Source organism: Euprymna scolopes, chromosome 5 (assembly GCF_053919585.1).
Source record: "Euprymna scolopes isolate OS-2025 chromosome 5, ASM5391958v1, whole genome shotgun sequence".
Taxonomy (NCBI): domain Eukaryota; kingdom Metazoa; phylum Mollusca; class Cephalopoda; order Sepiida; family Sepiolidae; genus Euprymna; species Euprymna scolopes.
In genome coordinates this window covers 113706560-113722676 of record NC_136486.1, presented here as the reverse complement: position 1 = coordinate 113722676, position 16117 = coordinate 113706560, and the positions used below count along the sequence as shown (strand labels likewise).

Genomic DNA, 16117 nt, shown 5'->3' with positions numbered 1-16117 from the left:
TGAATATGATTTTTAACAATTAGAGCTGTGTAATATTTTATTATTCTGAATATTAGCCCAGTTTTGATGCATATTGTTTATGTTATCGAATTATGCCAAAATTCTGTGATCTCAATTTCTTTTTAAAAGATGATTCAAGTTGATCTATATTGATACAGATTCTGTGATCTCAATTTCCTTTTAAAAGATGATTCAAGTTGATCTATATTGATACAGATTCTGTGATCTCAATTTCCTTTTAAAAGATGATTCAAGTTGATCTATATTGATACAGATTCTGTGATCTCAATTTCCTTTTAAAAGATGATTCAAAATTCTACATGGATTTTTTATCAAAATTGGAATAAGTATACAAAACAAACGTTTTATAAACATTTTAATCTCTGTAAAGAAAAATAAAGTCAGGAAAAGAAGTGCTATTCCAGGAATCATAGGACAGATATATATGATGAGCCACTGATAAGTTGTAAACTACGAAACATATCAGTGGATCATTATATTTTAAACAAAATATATTTCTGAAAAAAAGTTTGCATGTTAAACGTGGAATGTCTATAAAGTATTTATTTAGAAGTCGTTCTCCAAATCAGTTCCGAATTAGCATGTTACGTTAAACCCTCAATACATGACTTATAAAGCATTGTAATATGAATCTGATTTATATTAGCATGTAAATCAAGTTTTGACATTATGTCTCAAAAATATTGATATGAAATGCATTTCAAATAGAAAGATTGTAAAAAAAAATGTTTATTGATGTACTGTATTAATGAAAATTCATGCATTCCATTCATATATATATATATATATATATATATATATGGGGGGAGGTAGAGACAAAGAAATATTAATGGTGCTTACTGAAGTAAATAAGGTCTTATTTGCATATCAAAACTTTTTAAAAATCGATAAATAATTGTGTTACTGATTTCTAATCAAAAATTTATGTAAAAAAAAAAAAAAACAGAAGTCATATGCAGAAATTAAATTTTGCATACAGAAGACAACTGTTTGACAGCAATAAATAAAATTATAACGCTATAACATCATGAAATATTAATAAACACAAATATTCTGCAAAAAGTGATCTCCATCCAATGACAAAGCCCTGATGAATGATACAAGAAATCACTAAATGATTTATGAAAAATCATACCTGATGATTAGAGTTATGACAACAGTATATTCTTATTGTTTTGACTCAAATATATATCCAACACAGTTAATCAACCGAGAACCACTATATCTGATAATATGTTAATTATTTTTTATCCCCAACTAGCCAAATACAAATGAAAAAAACTTAATAGAAATCTAAGTATGAGATTCCTTCCACCAAATTAATTTATAAAAATTATTTGCTTTGTTTATTAATTTTCAGAAACCCGGACAATTTTACAAATCCCAATCTGTATATAATCATTTGATTTTAATGAAAATATCTACCAGGATAATTGTTTACATTGAATAATACCGGAAGACCTTGAATATCATCAGCACATTTTACACACATTAATTGTTTACATTAAATAATACTAAAAGATAACACATTCATCATCGCATTTTATACACGTTACATGACGTCTTAACTAACTTTAAAAGGTGAAACAATTCTTGTGAATTACCCAGGTTCAAACACAAACATGTTACAGTCATTTTGCTAACAAGATAATTAAGATTCAGCAAAGAAAGTAAAGAAAAATTTCAACCTGTTCAGATATGACATCATTGGTAAGAATTGAAAATGTTGAAAATCAAATTTTGCATCAATACAAAATGAATGTCTTGTAAACTGTCAAAACATGGGTCAAATAATCATGCAAGAGTATCGTTAGGTAAGAAATACAGAAAGGAGAAGGCAATAATATACACATAATAGTAAAAAATGAAAGAGGGAGAAAGATAAAAAAAAAAGTGTATATAAGAGAAAAAAGTATAAATAATAAAAAAAAAAGAAAGATAAATGATATCCATACACGTAAAAAAAATTTTTAAAAAAAGTAAAATAGAGAAAAGGTGTAAAAGAATATAGACAAAAAAGAAATTAAGATAACAGAGAGAACAAAATAAGACTTTCATATATAGATGGAAAATAGAATACACTAAAAAAGAATAACACAGACACATCTACAGAGAATAAGACATACATGTAAACACAAAAAAGTGGGAATAAAACACACACACACACACACACATGTAGAATAACAGAGAGTGAAAATATAGACACAACATGAACAATGGAGAATCACAGAAAATGTGATTTGAAATTCTACATTTGTAAAAAAGTTCCATCAGAACCTTTGTTTCATTTTGACATTATTTCACATGTTCATGAAGTTCAAAAATAAATGCCAACTGAACTAAAGTCAGAGATATTCAAAACGAAAACTGAATTCTGAAACCAAGCAATTTTATACTTAAAATACAGTAGATCAAATAAAGATTTTGAATTGATAATGTTCATGTAAATATCATTTGATTTTAAATAGAAACTAGTGGACTTTATCAACTGTATGAAGCAGGAGGTCTTAAATATATAACAGTCTTTCTGCTCTCTACAAAAGGAGAAACAATGTAGAGGACTAATATTTTCCTCCTGTCGAAGTTTAATTTGTTACTCACACCATACATCTTTTTGCATCAGCAATATTAAACTATGCCTCTTAATGAAGAGTAAATCCATCCTATGATCAAAAGAGGTTAGTTCTAGTTCAGCTTCAGAGAGGAAAACATGAATGCACTCCAACTGTGAATTATATGCAAAAAAAAAAAATTAATTAAAAACATTTTTACTAGTGGGGACCTCTGACCTTTGTCCTTCCCATGACATTCACTGGAGTTCCTATTGTTTCCATACCAGGGCAAAGTTAGACACAAGGTCTGTTTTTAATATAAAGAAAATCTAACTCTCAAAAAGAAACAATCTTGATAGAGACAAAAAATATTTTCTTAGTTTAGTAGAATTTCTCTTTCACCACCTCAGGATAGAAAAAGTTATGTGTAGTACTAGAACAGATACCACACTTTGATATTACTCTCTGGATCTGATTCCATTTACGCTGGTAATACCCCCCCCCCCCAGTTTTTCATTTATTGCACATCTTCATCACATAACAGCATTAAAGTATAGTCAAGATGGAGATGCCAGGTATTGTCAATTTCAATGGCAATAATAATAGTAAGAAAAAAAAAATGAAAATAAATTTAAAGTTCTCTTACTCCAATTATCACATTTAAACCAGAATGTGGATCACAATAAATGAAAGTTTAAAGAAAGTACCACAAAGTTTTAAATAAATAAAAAGCATACTTTCCTACTGTTGATTTTTAAAAAATAAAAACAAAAGTTTAGCGAGTACAGAGATTGCAGTTTGTTCTTTATGAATAGTGCAATACTTATTAAAAAAAATAAGGAATCAATTAGTTTCTTACCTTTCCCCAAATGTGTGTTTATGCTCATATAGCGAGCTGTTCCTGTTAAACTTTTGTGGTCTCGGTAGGGTATGTGTTTATGTGTTTCGGCATCTATGTATTCTTTAGCTAGACCAAAGTCTATAATATGAATGATATGTTGCTTCTTTGTTGACTGCCTTCCAATAAGAAAATTTTCAGGTTTGACATCTCTGTATATTAGATGTTTGGAATGAACATATTCTACACGAGTTATCTGGAAAGAAAAAGGAAAGTAAATCATCAATAACAGAAAATAACAAGAGTTGAAAAGAGTTTGATTTGCAAATCCATTATTTGTCGTACATATTCTTATGAATAAAGATGAATTTTAAAAAAAAATCAATATTCATTACATTTCAAAATTGATATTTTCTTCAACTAAAAAAAAAAAACAAACAAAAAAACCCACAAACATTTTCTTTTTAAAAATAAAGGTATGAGTAAATTTGTCAAGAAAACATTTGAATGTCCAATGCTTTCTGCGATTTATTTTATTTTTCATATTTAATATTAACAATGAAATATTATGTTGTTTAATTTAACCTGCTGCAAAGGCAAGTTCGAAGTTTTGATTGCATGTTTATCAAAATGCAATTGATATTATATTGAATGGAACTTTTTTTTTTTCTGTTATGGTAATGATGACATTGACACAATTGACAGAAGTGATACAGAAAGCAGAGGATTCTTAAAATAAATCTGATGTAAAAGAAATAAAACACACGTAAATACATCACACAGAGACACATATCACTCAAGTACATATATTTCATACACATACATAATAAACAAAATTAGAAAAAGTAATTTCTGGTTCCATGAGAAAATTCTAGGGGAAAAAAAAGGGGAGAAAAATCCGGGGGGGGGGGAAACAAAAACGGTCTTCTCGTGATGACGACCGGTTCTATGCATGCGCCAGATGACGTCATGACCTGATTTACTTTAAATAGTTGAAAAACTGAACAAATTCCATGTACGTCACGTTAGGTCAGTTGATTAGTGCGTTGGTTCATTATCTAAACGTTTTGGGTTCAAATCGTGCGGAGATGTCTTTTTTTTTTTCGATTTTTTAAATTTAAATATTGAAACAGTGTTATTTAAGTCATTTTTCATGTAACGTTCGTTTTTGTTTTATTTTTTGTTTTTTTGTTTTTTTTTACTTCGCTTATGCACCCCTGACCACACACCCAAAAACACCCGGGTACCCACCGATTTTTTAAAATTTTAATATCGAAACAGACTTATTTAAGCCATTTTTCATGTGTTCGTTTTTCTGTTTTCATCATTCGTTTGCCTTACGTTAGTTTTTTTTTTGTTGTTTTTTCTCCTGCGTAAGTTTTAACGTTTTCTTTTTTACTTCGCTTATAAAAAACAAACCTGGTCATTGACGTCGTCGTAACGCTCGACGACTTCCAGGTGTGCACCTGTCAATCTGGTTCTTACTTAAATAAATTCTTTCAGTAACTCATTCTGGCTGGCCGCTTTTATTTTCAAACTTCGCCTCAGGGCTTCGGGTTCGATCCCCCCCCCCCTTTTTTTTTATTATTTAACACCACACACACCTACAAACACCCAGGCAATACCGGGTACCCCGCTAGTATATATATATATATATAAAATAAAAAAAAAATCATTCAAATAGTTGCTTTTCAAAAATTGATTCCAATTTAATATGTAGATGTATTTTTGTAATTTTTATAAAAATTTCAGTTTTGGAGTTTAAATACAACACATACAGATGAATGCAATTTGTATCTATATACAAATTGCATTCATCTGTATGTGTTTTATTTAAACTCCAAAACTGAAATTTTTATAAAAATTACATATTTTCTTCACTAATTTATTTATCCCTACTATTATATAAAAGAATCTGTGCACGAGTTTGTTCCGTATGGACCTTAAAATGGTTGGACTGATTTTTTTTTTTTTTTTTTTTTTTTTTTTTTTTTTGAATTTCACACAAATGTACTTCATATGTCTAGGGGTGTTCTTACATAGGTTTTGTATCGAAATAATCCAATATGTATCAAAAATCAATAATCAAAAACTCCAATTTATGAAAGAAGTCCCATGTTGATCAAAGTTACCGCTTTTATACAACCTATAATCGCAAGCGCATTTAAGTTTTATCACTGCACAAATCGAAAAGCTCAGCTTATAAAATCAACTGTAGATGCATTTATAAGATAGAGGCGCATTTAAGATGAATATTTTTGTTTAGAGCCAATTGAACCATGACACTTGACTTATTTTAAACTTTAAGTGAAGCCATTATTTACAATTCATTTTATAAAATCAAGACTAGATTCTCTACAGTGCAATGTAGACTACAATGTATTGTGGACTAAGTCACTGTGGGGGGACCTGTGAAACTTCCTCCCGGTACAATGGGGGAGGGGACGTCCCTCTTCACTAGAGTAGGCAATCAATTGATGCGCTTAAAAGATGGGCAATGTCACAGATTTGGAGGATAATAAAATTACAGGAGAGAGAGAGAGGAACATCTGTTGATCCTCATTCAATTCTAGACAACATCTGGTCTCCCTGCTAGTTTATATATATATATTTATTAGTTGGTACAACAAAAAGGATGGGTGAGTAAATGTAAAAGGAAACAAAGTTGTGGTTTCAAATTCTGTGAAAATAAGACAAAATAAATTGGTTTAAACATAAAAAGATGACTATGTAATTTTTAAATATGTGATTAGGTCTGTTTTTTGTGATTAATAAGAATGCATGGAAACAAAACAAAAATTTACAGATATGGTAATATTATAGATTTAGAAAATCCATTAAGTACAATAGTTTGATTTTATTTTCAACAATTCCTGTTGAGCAAAGTTGTGACCAGCAATCTGAAAATGATATCGCAAGGATAGAAAGAACAGAATAATCTAAAAATATTTTTTTTATTTTTTATTGAGACATTTATTTAATTGTAAAAAATCTTACATTAGAATGAATTTAAAGTTTTTAACAATTTTAATATTTAATTTCCATTTTTTTTTTTTTAAATAAATAATCAGAAATATTAAGTTTTGATCTAAGCTATAAATACATTTTTTCTTCTCTAGTAACACATAATGTTATGAAAATATATTTATAATAATTAAAGCTACAAAGAGATGTCTGTTTTATTCCAATGGGCAATTGTCAGGCTAAAATGCATGGAATTTGTGTAACCAGATGGTTTTTGAAATGCAGAAGCCTGCATAGCTTCATTACCATAAATATATTTTCATAACTTAATACCTAGCAGTACTTAGGTATTGAACCCTGTTGAAGTAAATACTAAAAATCTATACATAAAATATTATATCTCTTTACAACATTTTATGTGAATGCATGAAATAATTATATATGTGTGGGTGTGTGTATGTATTAGCGATATTCATGTCCAGGTATTGCCTGGAAAACTTAAATCCAGAATTACAAGTCTCAGAACCAAATTGATTGAACTGGAAGTAAACAAGAAGAGCATGCGAGGTCCCCCTTCACAAGTGAAAAATTTACTTTCACCATGACTAATGTTTGTGCAAAAACATTTTTTTTCAAACCCAAGGCGTAGTAATTGAGAAAAGTGCAAACAAATGAATGGATGGATGAACGATTGGGGGGGGGGGGGGTACCCCTATAATACCTCCTGGAAAATCCGTTCTGGCAAAAATTTACTTTCACCATGATTAAATGTTTGTGCAAAATTTGAAAAAAATATTTCAGACATGGTTAAGAAAAGTGTGAACAAATAAACAGGAGTGAATTACTAGGTCAACTCCTCCTTTGTCAGAGGACCAATTAGTTAACCTTATGACATAGGTATATGTGACCTAAGCAGTATATGAGAAAGCTTTTAGCTTTTGCTGTGTGAATCTGAAGAGAGAATTTCAATATCACTGTTAGTACAAGCAATCTCACAATTTTAAATATACATCTTATGACATACAAAATTATCTTATGAGATTTTTAAACTTCAATCAAAATAGCAGAATGAAAGTTTTATTATGCTTTTTCTCTTGCATATGACTGGACTCAGCTCCCAAACGTCATTGCATACCTGATGTTGACAGACATCTGGAAATATTTGTGATCTTTTCCTGACAACTTGCCATGAACAGTGCACATCTAATATTCTATCTACCATGGGAGCCTCGAGTCATTCAATTGTCTCAATTACGATCAAATCTAAGTTGAGGAACACCTTGTTTGTCCTTTTCCATCATAAAATACACTGATACTCAACAGCTAAGATAATTCTAGATCATTCATAAATGCCCCTGCATACAGTTTTCATAAAATATGTGTTCTGTGTAACTTCTGATTGGTTAATCACTGGTATTGAGAATTTTATACCTAAAAAAAAAATAAATAAATAAAATAAAATAAAAATTTAAAAAAATAAAAATAAAATAAAAATTTTTTTTTAAAAAAGAGCCAGCCTTGATGCATATCTTGAGTGTGTCACCATCACCTCACACAGAATTAGCAGAAAACAGTAAAATAAACTCAGCTCAAATTGTGCATTATTAAATTTACTAGCGGGACATGTGGAAATTCTACATGGAGACTGATTCATATGTAATATATTGATGTTAGCATTCTGTATATATTCAGCATAAATCGAGACACTGATATTGTAGCTCTTTTGTTAAAACTGCAAAAGTATTTATCCAAGCCAGCAGGGATGCCCAGCATAGCCAGGTCATAAAATATGCTTAAATATATTTTAATTCTTGCAGATTTTGTATATATTATTATAGAGTTAATGTTCTATTGATTTTTATATATTGTAAAGTTGTGATTTCAAAAATCGCAAATATATCTATATGATTTGGGTTCATCAACTTGAATTGAAACTGCATTCTAAACTTATCAAAATATATAATATAAAGCTGAATCTGTGTGTCTGGTCACAAATAGGCTCCTATATGGTTGACTATTTTAAAAAAACTGATTACATATGATAGAAGATGTATCGAGACACAGGAATGGGTATGTTTGATCTGGCAGAACAATGGTTCATTAAAATTGTGGGGTCTGCGTTCATGCCTGGTCCACAAAGTATGGAAATAAAAAAATTTTAAAATTAAAAAAAAAAAAAAAAACGTTTACAAGTGTTTTTCATATAGATGTACATAATACTTTAATAAGTATGTTTTAAATTAAATAGGGATGGTATAATAAAATTGTGGGGTTTGTGTTCGCACCTGACCTCCATAGAATGGAAATATGTCACAAAGTTTAACGTTTTTTAATATAGATCCGCAGATTATTGTGATAAGTGTTTCAGTGTGAACAGGTATGTTATAATAAATTATGAGGTTTATCTATTTTATTTTTACTTTGATCATATTTTGCTTTGGTTTGGATACCCCCAAATTCAACCCAAATTTACAACCCTTCCTTTTCATAACCTATCATACTTTCATAAATCAGAGTCCATTTTCTGTAGGCTGTTTTTGAACCCAGTCAACGACGGGTACTTTTACTAGTGTATATATATATATATATATATATATATATATATATATATATATATATATATATATATAACTTTAGTTCCTTCAGCTATAATCGAAACCAAAACTTAACAATTCTTGATAAAATTATTTATAAAAAGAAAAAAAAAAACAAATAGATTACTAAGGTGTCATCAGCTAAAACCAAAACCAAAACTCATGAAGAATTTTTGATAAAATTATTTAAAAAAAAATAGATTATTAGAGTTCCTTTAGTTATAATCGAAACCGAAACAAAAACTTATAAGGAATTCTAAGTAAAATTATTTATAAAAAAAAAAAAAATGAGCAGGACTAAATCATAGAACGTGAGCAAAAGTAGAATTTATTTTCTAACAACATAGATTAATATGTGCAGGAAAAAAAAAAAAACAAACTAATTGAACAGTAACAAAAAAATTATCAAGCAGTCATATGGGGGAGAAGAGGCACTAACTTCATAACTAAGATACATCTATATAGGGTGTCCCAAAATTTATGCATCCTTTAAATATCTATTTTTTTTCACTATTCTGTTTTTTCTCTCAATCTGGTTTTTAAGATAAAATCAGTGAATTGAACAAATTATAAGCAATTCAAAGCGTGTATATACTATTTGGGGAGACCCTAGATATAAAATATGTGAAGTGTTAATCTTACAATGCATTTTATACCAAATACAATGTGACAGCTGTTAAAAGTAAACTGTATATGTAAGATGTAGCGTATATATATATATATATATATATATATATATATATATATATATATCGAAATATAGCAGAGGCATTTTCAGAAAATTGCTTTTATGGTTTCAAGGAGTATTCAATTTGCACAATAAAAATGACAAGTCCTTTTATCTAGAAAACAAACAAAAAATCAAATGACGAAAGTTAAAACGTCTTTTTATTTTTTTGTTTGCTGCTTTCCATAAACCCACACCGAATTGAATCCAGCTCACATATGAATATTTAAAACAAATAGGTGGAGGGGGGGTGCACACAAATCCAGCTTTACAAATTCATAAAACTATTTAGAAAATAGCCGGAAGACATTTAACATTTCACGAATAAGGGAAATCTTTCAATTATGGTTTAATGCAGTCCCCTAATTTTTCTTTTTATTTTAAATATCTTCAAATGAAAACCTTTATCAATAATTTGGTTTAATGGCAACTCAATCCTTCTACTGGTTATGTAATGTTGAAACAATATCTCTTGCATACATTTCATAGTGTATGATTAATTGAACATGGGTTGGTATTTTTACCCATGAGAAGGTTAATATCTTTCCCAATAGCAATAGTGACCACAATAGATCCACAAGGATCCAAACTCTGCATAATCCATTCCACGGAATGTGATGGTATCTATAAAACTAATTACACATGCACCATATTTATCAAAGCTAAATCACTTACAGTCTCAAAGGAATTGTGGAGTTTTGGGAAATTTGTAGTTATTGATACATTTTTTGTTAATGTTTTATCTTATAAAGACCATATCTTTGAAAATCCATGGATTAAGAATTTTTCAATAATTCCTTGTTTGAATTTGATGGATTGATCAACAATGTAATTTATTCACTTTTATTTTCATTGTCCTATTTTTTAGTTGCTCTATCTAGTATATTGAGCTTTTTTTATTATCTCGATAGTCTCCAATTTTAAAGAGAATACTAATATTCATCTTTCTATTCATATTTCCTTATAACCACAATAGATCCACAACAATTCAAACTTTGTATAACCAATTCCATAGTATGTGATGATATCCATAAGTTGAATTACACATCTACTGCCATCTTTATCAAAAACAAATCACTTACAGTCTCAGAGGAACTCTTGAGTTCTGCAGATGCTTTAGGAAGCATCCACACACACACACACACACACACACACACACACACACACACACACACACACAAAATAAAACCAAAATAATGATGAACTGTTCAGAACACTAACGCAAAATCAGAAAGACTCGATCTCAATTATATATGCATTTTACGCACACAACTCAAGTCTAAGAAACGTGTGTGTCTGCAAAAATCAGGAGAATATGTCTAATACCTTGGATTTTGCACATGTGTTAGGCATACATATTGCTGGGTAGAAGAAAAAAAATGCTTGCATTTTTATAGTTCACAATCTTAGCACCTGCTAGTGTGGTGAAAAAGGAAATAATTAGGTCTGAGCATCCTCTATAAGTGTGAAAAAGGTAGATAATGCTACAGACGTTTTCCAATGGCAGTGCCTTAGAAGATAAGAGTGATATGCCTGCAGGCTTAAGGAGTCTCACAATTCAGATAATCTGGAAAGAACTCCAGGCTATTCTTGCAACTGTACCACTAAAGTGTTCAACTGTAACTCCCTAGATACTAAAAAGACAGTGTGTCATATCTTTCCCCCTCATAGGGAAGTCAGAAAAACACCTACCTACAAAGTAAAGAGTAAAATGTTTCCCCAAATTGTGGGTTATTTACTGAATTCTGAATTAGTAGGCACGGATCACAATGATCATAACCAAGATGATTATATTTGTTGTATTTGCAAATTAGTAGCAATTTTCATGTTGCAAAGCCACTAAGATCGCATTTCAAATATGGCATCTAATATTGCTAAGTGGTCACTCATCTAAGTACATGCTACCAGCATAAAAACAGGCCAGTTGAATCGAGAAAAAGAAAAAAAAAAAAAAAAACAGTCGGTGAAATAGTTTCTTTTATTGCTGTCAAGAAAAGACCTAGCCTATTTTTACATAGACTTCTGGGCATGGTTGTTATTTATACGTCAAAGTTCAAATAAAGTACAAATTGAAAACAGATGAAACTGATCATGTCTGCCACACTGTCAAGTGGACTCCTCATCTGTAAGCCAATGTTGGCAGCCTTTTTGCTGCTTAAAGGCTTTCCGATGACAATGGCTGATCAGATGCAACAGTAGCAGAAGCATTCCTTATTGATTGGTGCAGTTTAGCAGACCAAGTTACTGTCATCAATAAAAGCTTCTTCAAAAAGCTTTTAAAATACGTGTTAACATAAGATCAATACAGTCACCTTAGCTTATTTCCTGATTACATGCTGCAGGGAGAATTTCAGGCCAAAACAAGTCAAAGATATTCCAAGATGTCACCATTTTTTCTCACCTTATTTTTCTCTGAAAGACATTCAAATTGATTTCAGCTTGACGTACACCAGAGTATCCATTTTGAAACAAGCTCGAAATACCTTGAATGTGTAATCTGAACATCAAAGGTACATGTATTGAGCTGCGAAGCAAAATGTGAAAGGCAAGAAGAAAAGCTACAAAGACCCCCCCCCGCCACCTCAAAATTGCTTTCATTGCTACAATTTCTATTTTCAACCAAAGAAATGTTACAATTGGTCTGCAATTAGACATGATACTATAATTAGGACATAACAAAATGAACAAACAAGTTAATTACAAGCAATGCATCTATTCAACATATAAAAAGTGAAAATAAAACCTGTTTTACAGTTATCAACACGGTTAAGTTACAAACTTTTAGATTAAAAAAAAATAAATAAAAAAAAAATCCACGTCAAGTAAGGCAATTAAATATGTAAAATGTATAACAAATATTAAATCAATGGTACCAGTTCCGACGTAATTAAAAATAAAATCAAACTGCGATAGTAATCCGAATGCGGGTTTTACCAGCTCCCTCCGAAGTAGGAAGTTTCATGGGACTATGAAATTCACAAGCAGACCTCAGTCACATGTATATCCCAATTAGGGGAGATGACATTAAGTTTTTGCAACTCTTAGTGTCAACATCCCCCTACATACAGTGTCTGACATTCTTAAATTGGTCACCCATCTAGTACTGCCCAGGTTCAACACTGCTTAAGTTTGGTGACAGTTCTGACATGGCCAAGGATAAACTAAAAACTTACGTATGAAGTAAAATGATATTTGTAGTTAATGTGGACTCTGCGATCATCGTCTGATAGTTCTAACTACATGGATTATAGAATATTGCCATTAGACATTTAATATAGCACATTGTTTGTGAAAAGAAATAGCATTGTTTAAACAGTGAAGAAAAATAACATTCTTACACCACCGTTTAAAAAAAAAAAAAAAACTAATTAAAACTTAATTGTTTATGGGTGTAAAATATGTTGGATTAATATACACAACATATAATATTTTGGGGGTTAAGTAAAAGTTTGGCAGTTAAATAGAATTTGAATTTCGGCAAAATGCCTTAAAAAAAAAAAAAAAAAAAAAAAAACAAAGATGCAAATATCTTATTTAAATACAAGTCATTTCTCCCCCCCACCCTTTTGTCTGAAATTTTTTGGATAACTTATCCTTCTTCAGAAACTGGAGTTTCAGATTCATAATAAAGGAAAGTATTACCTCCCTTGTTTATTTTTTTTTCAATAGTTAGCAAAGTTTGTTTACTTCTGGTTGTTATCGAAGCGTCTGCCTGTTGTTATTGGACCAGTAATAATGAATCAACCCATCTTATATCGAACTTATAAGCACATATATGCTTTTAGTGTATTTAATTCATCTGAAAAATTAATAAAAATTTTGGGGGAAAGAGAATGACTAATATGAGGACAGTTCTAAAACTAAAGACTCCTATTTTTTTTTTTTTTTTTTTTTTTTTAACTCAAAAAGTTGACTAACTACAAAGACAAAAGGGGAGCCATTAAAACCGTTTGTGCTCCAGAACTTATTTTTCTAGTCACTACCATTCTCAATGCACTATGTCAGGAATTCAATGACACGTCTTTGCTTCTGATGCACGTCAATGAAAGAGGTTGCTTTCTTAGAGTTTCACACCGTCTATATCTGCAACTTTCAGGTCATAAATGCAGAAGTTCAATTATCATAACAATGCAATTTGCAATCCCCTCTGATCCATTCGGGTGGGGGGAAAAAGGGGGGGGCTACTTTTGAAACACTGCTCATAAATTTTTTTTTTTTTTAAATGTATCTTATTTGTGACATCTAAGGCATTTTGCCTATTTTTAATTTTAAATTTCTTAATGATGCTTTCAAATTATTTTTTTCTATTTTAAAAGTAAATAGAATTATTTGAGCATTTAAACTACTACAGTGTTAAATGGAAGATGAGATAACTACACTGTTGGAAATTGTTGGAATCTGAAGACAATGCGAGATATAATCTCAAAAAGAAATGTACATATCTAATCAGCAATTAGTTAACTTGTGTACATGATCCGAACAGAAAGTGTGTGTGTGTGTGTATATATATATATATAGATATTATATATATGGCACTAGCATAGAGACCCAATGTTGTTTGGAATAGGAAGAGGATCAACAAATGTGCCACACATCCAATAGTCCTATTGCCATTGAAATCGGTGAAATCGCTCATTTTTCCAATCAAATCGATGTATTGCCTGCTTTAGTCGATGCACTGGGAGGAGGAAGCTTTACATGCTCCCCCCCCCCCCCAGTGATTTATTCCACAATGCAAAGTTGTAGATAACTTTGGTGAAAATTGGACTGTTCCTTCTTTGATCCGATTTTTTTTCAATTACAGATATCTATCGGAGGCATTTCAATACAAAACCTATCTTAGAACACTTCTAGACACAAAGTACATTTGTGAGAAACAAAAAAAAAAAAAAAAAAAACATTGGTCAAGCCATTTCAGAGTACAGAGGGAACACACAGTATTTTTTTATATAAGTAGAGATTAGTTAACTTATTATAAGTAAAATGGTTTATTATTTTCTATTAGACTCAATAGCACTTTATATAATATCAGGTTTGTTGAAACCAGGTTAAATGAAATCAGATTTACAAGCACACAGAAATATAAATTATACAATAATAGAAAATATGTTAATCAGTTATGTGGTGCGTTTCATTTGCAATTATATGTGCATTTGTTTACATGTAAAAGTAAAAAATTATATCATGCCATGTATGTTTGCAAACATAATTGTTGAAAAGGAGGTTTACTTATTTGAAAGTTTGAATTTTTACATGTACAAATTAAATACTTTGTAATTATCTATTGAAATTTCTATTATTTATCAGCGGAAAATCTTCCACTGATGGAGCATGTACTTTTTAATTGGTCATCACTATTTGCATGTTTCAGTTGTAACAAGATAGTGAGTATTGCATAGTGTATGCCTCTGAAAGAAATAACAGGTGAGAGAGAATGTGTAATCGTTGAAATTGATTAGAATTTCTTTTTAATCATGCAAATTCAAATTGTAAAATTTACTGGCCAAGCATAATTAAATGTTGAATCAGCACATGCACTCCTATCTAGGTCTGATGGCACAAGATAACTTTTATGTTAGATGAATATTATCTGAATAATATTCATTTTATATTAGACCCATCAAATATCAAAAATGAATGTGTACTCTTGCTCCCAGCCCTGGATGCTAAATCATCATTTTTATAATATTGTGCAATTTTTAAGTTTTCTTTATTTACACCATTTATTTTTGTCATTTTCATTACGCTGCTACTAATATTTTAGTTTTCAGTTTTGATACTCAAGTCATTTATTTCTTATATTACTATGTCATGCTTCTGCTACTAATGCTCCTTCTATTCCTACTCTCCCTCTACTCCTCTTATACTACTTTTCATCTCATTTATCTTTCCTCCCATTATATATGTGCAAACAGGCAACTAGGATTATCAGCGTTTTGCATTATATTTATACTATCTAAATCAATAAAAAGAGTGTACTTGAAAAGTCTTATTACCAGGTGACTAAATAAATATATATATATATATATTTATTACTAGCAGGGGTACCCGGCATAACGTCGAACCCCCCCCCCTACACACACATACATACACAATTTCAAAAATAAAAGAACAGATAAAAAAAACCTGCAAACGTAATCGCCCCCCCCCCCCCCCCGCCGAAAAAAGAGTATGTGATACCCTCTCCACCAGGTGAGATTCTTACAATAGTAAAAATCATATATTTATGGGCGTCCGAAATAGCTACCCTTAAAAATATGCGAAGCGAATGCAGTATTATATTGGAGTACACTTACACATTTCCTTTACCCTATCTCCTCCCTCTTTGCCATCGATGGCCATTCAACAGTCGACCAAAGTAAAAGATTCCTAAGGAAATATCCTTATCACGAGAAAGTTCTTCCACCGGCAATGAACAGCC

The 16117-nt window shown here is 30.5% G+C and overlaps 1 protein-coding gene across 24 annotated transcripts in view; it reads right to left on the bottom strand.

The window, feature by feature from the left end:
• The window catches only part of LOC145276958 (casein kinase I-like), a 464141-nt gene that overhangs the window by 153959 nt on the left and 294065 nt on the right, over positions 1-16117 (bottom strand). For all 24 annotated transcript variants that reach the window (XR_013868064.1, XR_013868063.1, XM_080128500.1 and 21 more), the window contains one exon: positions 3433-3667. Coding sequence is in view for 22 of the 24 variants with exons in the window: in XM_080128500.1 (XP_079984626.1) it covers positions 3433-3667 (235 nt within the window). In the remaining 2 variants the exon portion in view is untranslated. The remainder of the gene's footprint in view (positions 1-3432; positions 3668-16117) is intronic.